The sequence below is a fragment of the Leptonychotes weddellii genome, chromosome 5, assembly GCF_054177405.1.
Source record: "Leptonychotes weddellii isolate Sample4059 chromosome 5, ASM5417740v2, whole genome shotgun sequence".
NCBI lineage: Eukaryota > Metazoa > Chordata > Mammalia > Carnivora > Phocidae > Leptonychotes > Leptonychotes weddellii.
The window spans coordinates 89,814,545-89,827,802 of record NC_138373.1 but is presented as its reverse complement, the minus strand read 5'-3'; the positions used below and the strand labels follow the sequence as shown (position 1 = coordinate 89,827,802).

The following is a 13,258-nucleotide window of genomic DNA, read 5'->3' as shown; positions in this document are numbered from 1 at the left end:
GAGCATGAGATGGGGGAGGGTCAGAGGGAGAAGCAGACTCCCCGCTGAGCAGGGAGCCCGATGCGGGACTCGATCCTGGGACTCCAGGATCATGACCTGAGCCAAAGGCAGTCGCTTAACCAACTGAGCCACCCAGGCGCCCTCTTTTGCTTTTATAATTCAAATATTTATCCCATATATCCAGGTTTGGATTACCTTGGGGTGTAGGGTTTTTTGGTTTTTGGTTTTTGTTTTTTTTTGTATTTTGGTTTTGATCTTAATTATCTGAATTTTAAAGTGGTTTTTTTTTTTTTTTTGGCTTGTTTATTTGCTTTAAATTTGTTTAAAGCAATGTTTTTACCTCTGTTTTATTATTATTATTATTTATTTTTTAGAGAGAGAAATAGGGGGAGGGGCAGAGGGAGAGAGAGAATCTTAAGCAGGCTCCCCAACTTGGGGTTCAGTCTCACTACCCTGAGATCATGACCTGAGCTGAAATCAAGAGTTGGATGCTTAACAAACTGAGCCACCATGGCATCCCTTTACTGCTGCTTTTTAAAGTTCTTACCACATGACGTTGAATTTCATGGAGTGGTTCTCAGTATCCTTATCAATTCTTATTTTAGATGCATATTTCAAACTTCGCCTCTGAGTTCTGAGAGATTACCTTGATCCAGCAGGACCAATCTTCTTTTCAGTGCCTTCATTACTGTTTAAAATTCAGTGATTCTCTTTTATATCTTTAATATATCACAGATCATTCCATTTTTTTGTCATTATGATGTAAATTTTATTGACAAACAATTAGAAAAACTTAACATCTTTCTTCTTATTTCTAGGAATGGTATCATAGAGGAAAATTAGCCCTCATACCTGAGATTGATCACTTTTTTCAAGTTAATCTTTTTATATATTCATTTATTTATTGTTCATCCTTAGGATGAGATATAAGTGGCCTATTAAGTGATTGAGAGTTGACATAGACTGTTGAGTTATGTCAGTTTTTATCTGACCACCCCCTTCTCCAACACACACACACTTTTTTTTTTCAGGCCTAGATGAAAGGAGAAAAGGGTGTAAGTTTAGATATACTGTGCTTCTTTTAAGTCATATTAGAGCTTCAGGTGCTTTTTGAAAAGGAAGGGAGAAGTCAGTATTGGGTCCACGATGGCAGAATAGTTCACCAGGGCACTCCAAATTTCCTTTTCTGTGCTTGTTTTGACAGGCTACATTTCACTAAGCTAACTCCTCCTTTCTTTAGCCAGTGTGAGTCCTCATTAGCAGCCAGCCGTGGCAGTAGTCTCGCTTAATTTAGAACGCTGTCCAGGTCACATGTAAGCTAGGAATAACACTGCTGTGGAATGTCCTCACCATGTGGTCTCTGGCACTTGATTGAACTCCTGAAAGTGCTCCTAGGGTGGGGACTGCCTCTTTCTCAGGTGTCTCTTTGTCTAGCACCTGTTCCTCTCTTTCTCTGAGTTACGGACTTTCCTTGTTTCCTACATAGACTTCTCTGGGCCATGAAATGAATTATGTGTTGGGCTCTTTTCTCAATTTAGTCTCCCTTGTATGCAGTCTTGCATAAGTTCTTGAAAATTTCCGGCATGTTGATGCAATTTAAAATGATAATATAGGGGCGCCTGGGTGGCTCAGTCATTGGGCATCTGCCTTCGGCTCAGGTCATGATCCCAGGGTCCTGGGATCGAGCCCCGCATCGGGCTTCCTGCTCTCCCACTCCCTCTGCTTGTGTTCCCTTTCTTGCTGTGTCTCTGTCAAAAAAATAAATACAATCTTTAAAAAAAAATAAAATAATATAGACTGTGTCTTCATTTTGTTTCTTTGAACACTGTGACAATTTGGTTATGAGGAAACTTAATCATCTTGAACTTCATCTCTAAAATTTACTTACTCTTTTTCTTTAGCATTCTCTCCGTATTCTGAATGTCTCCCATTCCTACTCTTTTTTTCCTGCACATTTGTTAAGTCCCTGGTTTTGTTTATATCTATTTTTCTGGAGAGCTTGTCTCTCTAGCTAGATTTTAAGCTCCTGAGAAGCATTAACTTTATTCTTTCTTCTGTGTTTCACAAAATGAAGTATAGTGCCTTGTTAGGTATTAGGCACTAAGGAATATGTTAGAATTATGTAATTGTAACAAGATTGTTGATTATTCCATTGTAAACAGTTTCTGCCATCTCTTCCAGTCATTTGTGGAACAGGAATGTTTTATTTAAATTTAACTGTCATATAATTAGAAGTTATGTCTTGACCAGACAGGAACTTAAAAATATTCAGTTGTATACTTTTTATTAGTAATTGCTAAAATGTTCAACAATATTTCTGGTAAGTCTCCATTCCTTTGTCCTAATTTATATTAAAATATTAAGTAAGAGTTATTAATGTAAAATTATTTGAGATATTTTTTACTTGTTTTTGTTTTCAAACTTGCTGTCCTAATATGCACTCTGAATATTAAAAACTTAGCCCTAATAACTTTACTAGTTTCCAAATCAGGATCATACAATATGCTGTGAGAGTTACTATTTTGGTGTTTACCATTATATTTCATTCCTATTTCTTTACTTAAAGAGAAGAATTTAAAAACTGTGTAAATGTGAGGAATCTGACAGAGCTGGGTTTGTATACTGTCTCTTAAGGTCTGTGATGTTGGAAAAAGTTTTGAACCTATTGAGCTTCTTCCTCGTATAAAAAAGGCAAGAATGATAACAAACTCACAGGTTGTTCTGAAGGCTAAGTGAAATAAATTAATTCGCAGAGTATCTAGCATGAAGTTGGCTACTCAGTAGTTCCTTTACCCCCATGCCATATACTACATTATGCAGTTTTGGGAAGTCAAAGTAAGAATCCTATCCCTCACTGTCAAAAGTTTTATTTACAAGGTAACTGGGAAGCAATCGCATGCAGCCTCCTCTGTTCACCATGGTGTGTTTTACAGATGTTAGCATTTTCCTTGTGCGCTGTGGTGGAAAAAAGGTTGGGAAGCATGCTGTAGATAAGATCAGCAGGAGGAGTAATCAGAGATAATTTCACTGTAATCAGAAAGATGGGGGCAATTTAACCTGGAGGATATGGTATATAGGATTTAGATATACATGAGGGTCACAATTACAGGAGAGGACGTTTCCAGGTTGGTATAATTAAATTACCAAAGGCAGAGAGGTAGAACTGTTTGATGAAATGAGGGATTTTTCCACTTTTATTAAAGAACTGGGGATTTTGTAGAGAGAGAGAATAGTAGGTTAGGGCCTGATTATGGAAGGATAATTAATATTGCTAAATTTAAAAAGTAGAATTGATATGCTTTGTTATGAATTGCCTTTATAAAAATCAAAAGTGGTCTTTGTTATTGCAAACTTGAATTGTGGATATTGCCACAAACCATGAAAAGCTTGCATATTTTCTTCTGATTCTACAAGTCATCTCGTCTGACTGAATTGATGAAGCTAGTGCTTAGATAAATTTCTTGAATTACTCCTTATTGATTAGTACATTTGGGAATTACAGTGCCATTGTTTAGCTTGTTTCAAAAATTGTTGATTTTGGGGCGCCTGGCTGGCTTAGTTGGAAGAGCATGTGACTCTTGATCTTGGGGTCATGAGTGTGAGCCCCATGTGGGGTGTAGAGATTACTTAAATAAATAAAGCTTAAAAAAAAATGTTGATCTCATCTGGTATTTTTCCCGGCAAGAATATGGGCTTTCGATGCTTAGATATTATAGTTGAGCTTTCTGTTTTTTTTTTTTTTTTTTAAACTTTCATGCATGTATCATTTAAATGATCGCAAGCCCTAAAATACCATTTTGTATATAGACAGATCACCAGCTTGCAGTCATTTCTATAAATGTGGATAACTGTAACTGGAAAATATTTGTGATTAGTAAAATTTCTTTGTATTGGTTTTGAGTTAGAATATTATATATTACATTTTTTAGCTTACTTACAGAAGATTAAATATAAATCATGAATACTTGTTTCTACCAACACTATAAATTTTCTTGCTCAAAGAAAAAATTTTAAAGTTATGATATAAAAGCCAAGAGAAATTGACCGTGCTAGTGATTATGTTTTCCTTTATTTCAGGCAATATTTGATCTTTCACCACAGCAAAAAGAGTGGCAGAGGTAATAAGTTAACAAAGTATTGTGGTCCATAGAAATCTAGATCATGTTTTCTCTATTTTGTCTTTTGTGAATTATTCAAATTCACATATTTGATTAACATATTTAATCAAATCATATAGATTTGCTAATCATATGCTAATCATATAGATTAACATATTTCTTTGGTCAGTTTTTGGGATGAATTATTAGCAGACTATAGTAATTAATATAACCTTTACAATTTCAAAAACTATCAGATCTTAAGAAAGTCATGTATAATCTTTTCTCTGATGCACTTTGAATCATAAATATATCTTAGTTTTTATTTAAAATTTTATTAACTAAAAATTTATAAAGCAATATCTGATCATTTATAAAGTTCAGTTTGAATAGAAAGGATATGAAGTAAAGGATATAAATTAAAAGTAAAAGCCTCTTCATCATTACTGTTAGTGCCACTGACTAGCAGTAATAACCAGAGTTAAATTTCTTGTGTCACCTTCTAGAAATTTTTTGTTCATTTATAATTTTCTGTATATTTGCATATTTGCTTATGTTAGTTTTTCCTAATACCAATAGGATCATTCTGTACATTTGTTCTAGAACTTGCTTTTTTCCACTTAGCCTGGTATTTTGGATAGCTTCCCATTTCACTACATAGAGTATTCATTTTATGGATAAGGATCTGGGCATTTAGATTGTTGGCAGGATTCTAATACTAAAAAAAAAGGATTCTAATATTAAAAACAATGCTCAATGAAAATTCTTGAACATAATTCCTTACATACTGGTGTGAATGTGTGTGTGTGTGTGTGTGTGTGTGTGTATGGTTTCTAGAAATGGAACTTCTCCTTCAGAGGATATTTAACATTTTGATAAGTGCTTATTACAAAGAAAAATTTGTAACTATGTGAGGTGATGGTTGTTAACTTATTGTGATAATCATTTTGCAATATATACATATGTCAAATCATATGTTGTACACTTTAAACTTACACAGTATATGTCTATTGTATCTCAGTAAAACTGGGAAAAGAGACGTTTTGAAAGATGCCAAAATATCTTCACTTGTACTCCAAAACTATATGAGAGTACTTGTTTCTATACAACCTCACCAACAGTGGGTATAACCAGACTTATTGTTGCCAATTCTGTGGGTGAAAAATGGTATTACACTTGTTTAATTAGCATTTCCTTATGAATCAGTTGCATATCTTTGTGGGTTTTTTTCCCCCGTTTGTATTTCTTTTGAAACTGCTTATTTGTGCCATATGCCCATTTTGCTTGGTTGTTGGTTTTTTTTAAAAAATAATTTTAAATAATCCTTTGTATATTAAAGAAAGTAGTCCTTTGTTATAAGTGGTTCCCCCACCCCTTGCTCCCATATACTGCTTTTATTTCTTTTCGGTTTCCAGGCTATGTCTCGGTGCTTACAGAGGCTTTACTTAAGATTATTGCAAAAAAATTTTTTTCACCCATTTTTTTTTTTCCCCTTTCTAGTCCCTAAGTACATTTCAAAGGCCTTTCTCTTTTAATTTCCAGTTTCACCATTTGGGGAGATTTTTAAATTAAGGTTGAAATCAAATGTAGTTAAACAAAAGAACTGAATATTAGGTGTCTCTGGGCTTCTGGAGCTTAGACTAGAAAGCCATCCAGAGATGAAATATATTACTTTAATACAGAAATATTAAAGTGAGAAGCCTTCTTTCATCTGGAATTTTATTCAGTGTCCAAGACTAGTAGTAAGTGGGAGCAGAGATTATGTTTTTACTATTAAAATAATGGCTGTTTTCCATCATAGAGTTTTTTTTACATATCTTCATATACGGAATATAAGCTTGGATATTGGTATATTTGAGGCAGAAGTTATACACATACACACACACACACAGTTTGCTGTCATCAACCTCTTTTCCCACTACCCAGCACTAAAACTGGACTCTGGAAATACAAGACACACAACAAATAGAAACGTATAATTTCTGCTAGCATTAGATCCAAATATTTTAAGTCTTTAGATGTGTAAATCTGAAGATGCTGATATTCTTTTTAAAAAGTATAGGTAGAGTATAATTTTTTGTTTAGAATGGTCTTGTCATAGAATAATGTTTAGATTTCTTGGTAAAGGAGACACCAGGTGATATTAAATGGCATGATGGCCTATTTTGTAATGAGGATTAAATGCTTGTGGTATGGGTTTATACCCCAGTAATCTCCCACTTAAGTCCACCAAATCTATTGTACTTGTCTTTTTCTTTGTATCTATAACACTTTATTCAATACCTGATAAAAAGTAAGAATTTTGTCATAGCTGCATGCATGCATGAAAGATGAGTTTAGATACCCAGGTGAGCAGAAACTCCTTCTTAGTGACTCTGACTGCACATCCATTATCAGTGCAATCAGACATGCTTATGGACCTCAGCTGTTAAACCTTTAGCCACCTACCTCACTTTTTCTTCTTTTAAGGAAATGACCAAAGAAAACTTGGTACTTTATTTTAGAATCAAGACCTATAATAATAAATGTATGGGTTAATAAGTCAGCTAACCATTGTTAGTTTTAAAGAAGTGTTGGCTTTCGGGGCGCCTGGGTGGCTCAGTCATTGGGCATCTGCCTTCAGCTCAGGTCATGGTCCCCAGGTCCTGGGATTGAGCCCCACATCGGGCTCCCTGCTCGGCAGGAAGCCTGCTTCTCCCTCTCCCACTCCCCCTGCTTGTGATCCCTCTCTCTCTGTGTCTCTCTCTGCCAAATAAATAAATAAAATCTTTAAAAAGAAAAGTGTTGGCTTTCTTGTGTACCTTACTGTATTTCTAACTATTGCTTATTTATGTTGTATTTAGAATGCTGCAGCTGATTCAGAGTAGACTGCAAGAAGAACATTCACTTCAAGATGTGATATTTAAAAGTGCTTTTAAGAGTGCATCAACAGCCCTTCCACCAAGGTGAGATGTAATTTTTAAATGTACGTCTATTTATTATGAATTTACTATGACATAGTTTTAGTATTGGTTTATTCTCTAATTTCATATTTCTTAGAGAAAATGTAATCATTCTGTATGATGAAGATTACTTTTTACTCTTAAATTTATAGCCTGTGATATTGATCAGGATTATCACAAATAATATTATTTTCATTTAATTTCCTCTTATGTGTGTATGGTAAATTCCATATAAAATTATGTTAGGTTTTAAGAACAAATTAATTACATTTGTCATTATTTTATAAGGATGTATAAATTTTGGTTAGGAATTTTGTGTTTTTATTTCACTTTTTTTCTCTTTTATAGGTTAGAGTAGGTGATATTTAGAAATCCTGTAATCACGAAAATGATCATTTAAATTTGAAACTATACAGAGATTTTACATTTGCTTAAGAAGAAACTGTCATTGTCCTTCCCTCATTCTTACTTCCATCTTCCCCTGACCCCTAAAGTGCCAGAAACAGATGACAAAATATGTTTTTATTGGATGAATTCCTTTAAACTTTCCACTCTCATTGGCCTTAATCCTGTGGTTAGATATGAAGAACCATGGAATTTTAGACTGGTGTAAATATATTTCTAGCAATGTTTTTTTCCCCCTTCTACAAAATTTTCCCACCACAGAATGGTGACTGTCGAGTGTGCTGTCAGTAATCCTTCCTCTCATGTTGTAACAGGGAAGATGATTCCTCACAGCCTCCAGATGCTTGCAGGATTCATGGTCATCTCTATGTCAATAAAGTAGCAGGGAATTTTCACATAACTGTGGGCAAGTATGTTCTTTTCCCTTACTGAAAATACTTTAGACAAGTTGGCAGCTTGGTTTAAAAGTAAATTCTTTGCTAATCAAATAATATGTAATTACTAAAGGGCTGCTTAAAGTGTTGTGTATCTGTATTTTTGATGTTTTGAGATTTGTGTTCAGGGCTTTGATCTCAGGATGGAGAAGACTGTTAACAACTGCTTCAAAACAAAAGGAAAACAGTTATGTTATAGTTTATAAATAAAGTAAATGAGCTGTAGGTAGATATGAATGAAAACCTACTTGCCAAGTTTTAATAGCCAGGAAGCTCTTACCTAGACATTTCATTAATTTGTTCATGTTGTGGATGGTATTAGATTTTTGTTTTGTTTTTCCTTTTGATAATCATCACCAAAATGTAAACCCTGGCTAATTTGAGACAAGTATTTTGATGTAGTTAGAAATTAGTAGTGCCAGGGTGCCTGGGTGGCTCAGTTGGTTGGGCGTCTGCCTTCAGCTCAGGTCATGGTCCTGGAATCCTACGATCGGGGTCCCACATCAGGCTCTCTGCTCGGCAGGGAGCCTGCTTCTTGCTCTGACCCTCCCCCCTCTCATGGTATCTCTCTCATTCTCTCTCCTCAAATAAATTAAAAAAAAAAATTAAAAAAAAAAATTGTAGTGCCTGAGATAAAGTAGGTAAAAGTTAAGGAAAAATATCAGACCACCTACCTTCATGAGCAGCACCCAGCAGAGAAATTGTCATAGGATATAAACACTTGGTAAATTTCTGAATAAATAAATAGATTCTCTGACCTCTCCCTTTCTCCCTGCTTCCCTTATTCCCTTCCTTTCTTCCATCCATCTAGAGTTGCAGAGCTAAACAATTCTTCATTGTAAAAGGCATTTTTTGAGAACTTGTTTATGGCATGTACCATGCCAGATACTAAAGATGAAATGGTGAAAAAAAGAAAAAGCATTTTTGCCTTTATGGTGCTGACATTCTGTGAGAGAATCCAAACTTTGAACAGTGAATTACACTAATAATTATTTAATTACAGTTGTATAGGAGAAGTATGGCCAATAAGAAACTGTATAATAGGGTACCTGACTTACTCTGCACATCAGCAGAGGCTTCAGTGAGGAAAACCTTTGAACACTAGTGAATGATTAGGAATTTTATATAGAGGAGAAAGGGCATCCAGGCTGAGGGAAAGGCCATAAAGCAGGAAAAAGCATTGCTGGAGATTTTTTTTGTTATATATAGAAATAAATAGCTTAAGTCTTTTATGCAAAATTATTCAGTGTTTACAGTGATCAGATTAAACATTTGTTTTTGTTGTCCCATTCTTCTTAACATTCGTGTTTTGTTTTCTTGCTATTGCCAGGATCAATTCTATAGCTTAGAATTTCTTGGTATCATGCAACTATAGATAATAGTTGGCTCAAAGAAATTTAGAAGATTTTATTGCACTTGTGGATACAAACAATATCCCACTCCCAAACTAAAAGAGGGAAACTTCGACTAATATTTCATGAGCCTCTATATTATGGCCTTTATTCCCAGTTTCACTTCTCTCTCCATGTGATAACTCATGCCATGAATGAGAGAGGCCAGATGGAAAAGTATTTGGTTTGTATCTTATCCTTATCATCTCTGGGATATCTTGTAAACCCACTCCTAATTTTTGGTATTATGTTTACCAAGTTCAGTATTGATCATTTTGAAGATCTCATGTTACCTCTAAGATACAATATCACCCTCAACTGTAATATAAAGAAGAAATAAAAAGAACATGACTTGTAACAATAATATGTATTTCAATAATCAAATGTTTGAACGGGAGTACCTTAAGTAAGGTAATGGAGTAGGCAGACACTTGCCACATACACGTAGAATCAGTAGGTATACATCAATTGCATATGCTGAATGAAACAGATGTATTGGCCATTCAAATATCATGAATGGTATTTCTGTTGATTCTGAAATAGGGAACAACTCTTTGTGATACTGCAAACCAAAAAAAGTATAATATTCCCCCCATTTCCTAGGAAAATTTAGTATATATTGAAACTACAACAGAGTACTTTGTGTAGCTGAATGGAGTTAAGTTCTAGACTCAGATCATTATTCATAGGTTTTTCACCTACATGAATGCCACTTAGAGTGGCATTTTTGTGTGTGAGAGTGTCACTCTGTTGCGGGATGCTTTGCTTCCCTAGCTGCTGTCTGCTAAATGCTGATTGTGACTCCTTCCCAGTGATTGTGACAACCCAAAATGCCTCCTCCCAGCCCTCTAGTTTTCAAAACAATCTTTCCTTTACTGAAAATCACATGGGACAATGTATCGTAACACATGAAAAATATATGAAATTTAGATTTCAGTGTCCAAAAATAAAGTTTTACTGGAACAGTCATGTGTATTTGTTTACATGTGGCTCCTTGTGCACTACAATACCAGGATTTGAGCAATTGTGACAGACACTGGGTATGACTCATCACTTTGTGCTGCTACTTGGTGCCCTACAAGTTAGAACAAGTTATAACAGTTACAGCTGGACAGCATTACAAATGCCTTGTGTATTGCTGTACCACAACATTTGATTTCTTGTATTACTCTGTCAGAAAAGAAAAAGAAATACAGGTTTCCAACGTACTCTTAAGGCACAGTGGAGTGTGGATTATTTTATCAAATTTGACTTCAGAACATCATGTTTATTATGCAGGGACACCATAGCAGTGCTGAAAGGATATAGGAGATGTAAATATCACCAGACTAAGCACTCATCACAACATTACTAGCTCTCAGGAAATTAAAAAATTTTAAAGGGAATATCTAAGCACAGGCAGAATTTCTTTGTAAAAATAAAAAATGAAACTGAGACTGTAGCCGAAGTAGGTTGACACGTGACTCACTGGTTAGCTGAGGAAGGAAAGCCACTTAGTGGCAGCTTGATGAGGTTGTGTGTGTTTGCACCAACCAAAGAAATGCATCCAGGGAAAATAAATTTGCTTTGGAGAATTAGCTTTTTGGTGAGAAAAGTGCCCTGGCAGCTGAGGACAGTGAAAGCATTGTCCAATAGTCAGTTAAAAGCCTGGCAGGTGATAGTGGGTTCCCTTAGCTCTTGCTGAGTGAGCAGACGTTACCAATACTGCTTATTGTTTTTGTCTTTTTTTTTTGAGGAGTCAGTGGTGAGTTTGAAGTGATCAGATAGCCTGCGTGGAACAACTACAGACAAAAATATTTTTAAAGAAATTGAGAGAACATCAGTGTGTTGCTGGTGGTAAATAGGTATGAAGCAAAAAAAGGCTTATGTGGATAAATTTTCAAGACTTGTGAAAATGTAAGGTGTTTGAAGCCTGTGGTTATCCATTAGTATCATCGGCAGTACTTCACAGAAAATATTTGGATCTGTCATATTATTGATAATGTTGATGGTGAAGTTCATTTGCTCTCATGGACTTAAGCATTGTCATTTCCACGAACTTCTGTCAGAAAGAAAAGCTAAATATTCCAACTTGCCCTACTACACGACAGCTTGACAGCTTAGCAGTGGTCTAGTTTTTTTTTTTGTGCCTTTTTTTTTGAGCTAAGGGCTGAGATGGAAATTTTTCTGAATAAGAAAACTGTCATCTGTTTTTATTGAACACTGAATAGTTTTGGAAGTTAAGTTTTGTGCAGACTGGATCATGTTTCTTAATGAATTTAGCCAAAAATTGTAAGAAAAACAGCGTTAATATATGAAACTTAAATTGTGGTAAGGTTATTTCAATGATAAGTAATGTCAAATGATTTTAAGTGGTTCTTCTTGCTTTCCATGCTGGGACAGCCTGACTGTCAAAAGTTAAAACAAGAAGCAAGATCTCCATTCTTATACTTGTATGTATTTTCCAACCTCAAACTATAGTTCCTGAAGTGTTTTATGACCTTGATGCAGGTGCAAAGGAAATTTCCACACTTCAAAATGTATTTAACTGTGCGCTTGAGGAAATTCTGCCTTAAATTGCAAGTGATCAATCTGTGCTATATAACGACACACCAAAAGGAAATCCCAAGGGGAGAACCTCCTAGAGTTCTATCCAAGTAACGAATATACTCAGTTAAAAGATATGCCCCTGGATTAATATTTTCAAAGATAAAATATGTAAAATTTCATTCTAGATCTTCATAACAGATAAATCTTTGTGATCAATTTTGAAAATAGGGAACACTGACTCTAAACCCTAGTTAAGGAAAATGTTATCTCCCAGCAAAAATACCTGAACTACAAAAAAAGTACTCAGTTATTACTCTTATATTTTGAATGTCAATAAGTTTGTGAAAATGTTTCTCTCTTCTTATGTAACTAACTGCATAATATCTTCAGGTTTGCATCTTGACCCACAAAGCCTAAAATAACTTCACAGAAACTGTTTGGCAGCCCCCAGTTTAATGCATGGCTGAGATGAGTAGACTTACCTACTTAAATCATAGGACAAGTATGTTTTTATTTTATATTAAGACAGTTATATAACTTAGGAAAGATCCTCTTTCAGGTTTTAATTAGTTATATGTTTAAGTATTAGTACTTTAATCTTTTTTTCCTCTTTTCAGGGCCATTCCACATCCCCGAGGTCATGCACATTTGGCAGCACTTGTCAACCATGACTGTAAGCAGTTTCTGAAATTTTTTCCATGAAGATGTCATTGGAAAAAGTGTTGTGTGTGGGTTTTTTTGTTTTGTTTTGAGTGGAGATGTAAGGTAGGGTTTTCAAAGTGGGCTGTTGTCAAAATGGATATCCAAAGGAGAAAATAAATGAATAAATATATTGACTCTAGTCCATTTTCTCTTGTCTTTAAACTACCTGTCTATTTATTCATAGCTCAGAAGTTGGTAGGGTTAGGGAGCAGAGCCTTGGTGTGCTTTATATCACTTTGTACACATTTCTGCTAATTTTTATGGATAATGAAGAGCATATATTTGAAGTTTATTTCAATATGTAATTGTACATCGGGACACATGCATACATATAAAATACACCTGTTAGTTTTGTGTAATCATTGTCATAAAACTTAGTTTTTAAAGTCTTCTTTAGAGGATGCCTGGGTGGCTTAGTCGGTTAAGCATCTGCCTTCAGCTCAGGTCATGATCCTGGGGTCCTGGGATCGAGCCCCATATTGGGCTCCCTGCTCAGCCTCAGCGGGGAGTCTGCTTCTCCCTCTCCCGCTCCCCCTGCTTGTATTCTCTCGCTCTTTCTCAAATAAGTAAAATCTTAAAAAAATATATAAAGTCTTCTTTAGAGAACAAAAACAAGTAGTAAATTCCATAAAAAAAATCAGTTTGTCATGTTTAGCAATAGTTTGCATTAAAAATATATCTGATCAGTTTCATTATTTGGCTCATGGACATCATTCCAGTTCTAACAGTCCTGTTACTATAAAATGATTTGGACAAGG

At 35.0% G+C, this 13,258-nt stretch overlaps 1 protein-coding gene across 2 annotated transcripts in view; it reads left to right on the top strand.

The window, feature by feature from the left end:
* Positions 1 to 13,258, top strand: part of ERGIC2 (ERGIC and golgi 2) — a 35,592-nt gene that overhangs the window by 15,530 nt on the left and 6,804 nt on the right. For both annotated transcript variants that reach the window (XM_006747198.3, XM_081821384.1), the window contains exons 6-9: positions 4,078 to 4,118; positions 6,941 to 7,042; positions 7,759 to 7,854; positions 12,416 to 12,471. In XM_006747198.3, coding sequence (XP_006747261.1) covers positions 4,078 to 4,118; positions 6,941 to 7,042; positions 7,759 to 7,854; positions 12,416 to 12,471 — 295 coding nt within the window. The remainder of the gene's footprint in view (positions 1 to 4,077; positions 4,119 to 6,940; positions 7,043 to 7,758; positions 7,855 to 12,415; positions 12,472 to 13,258) is intronic.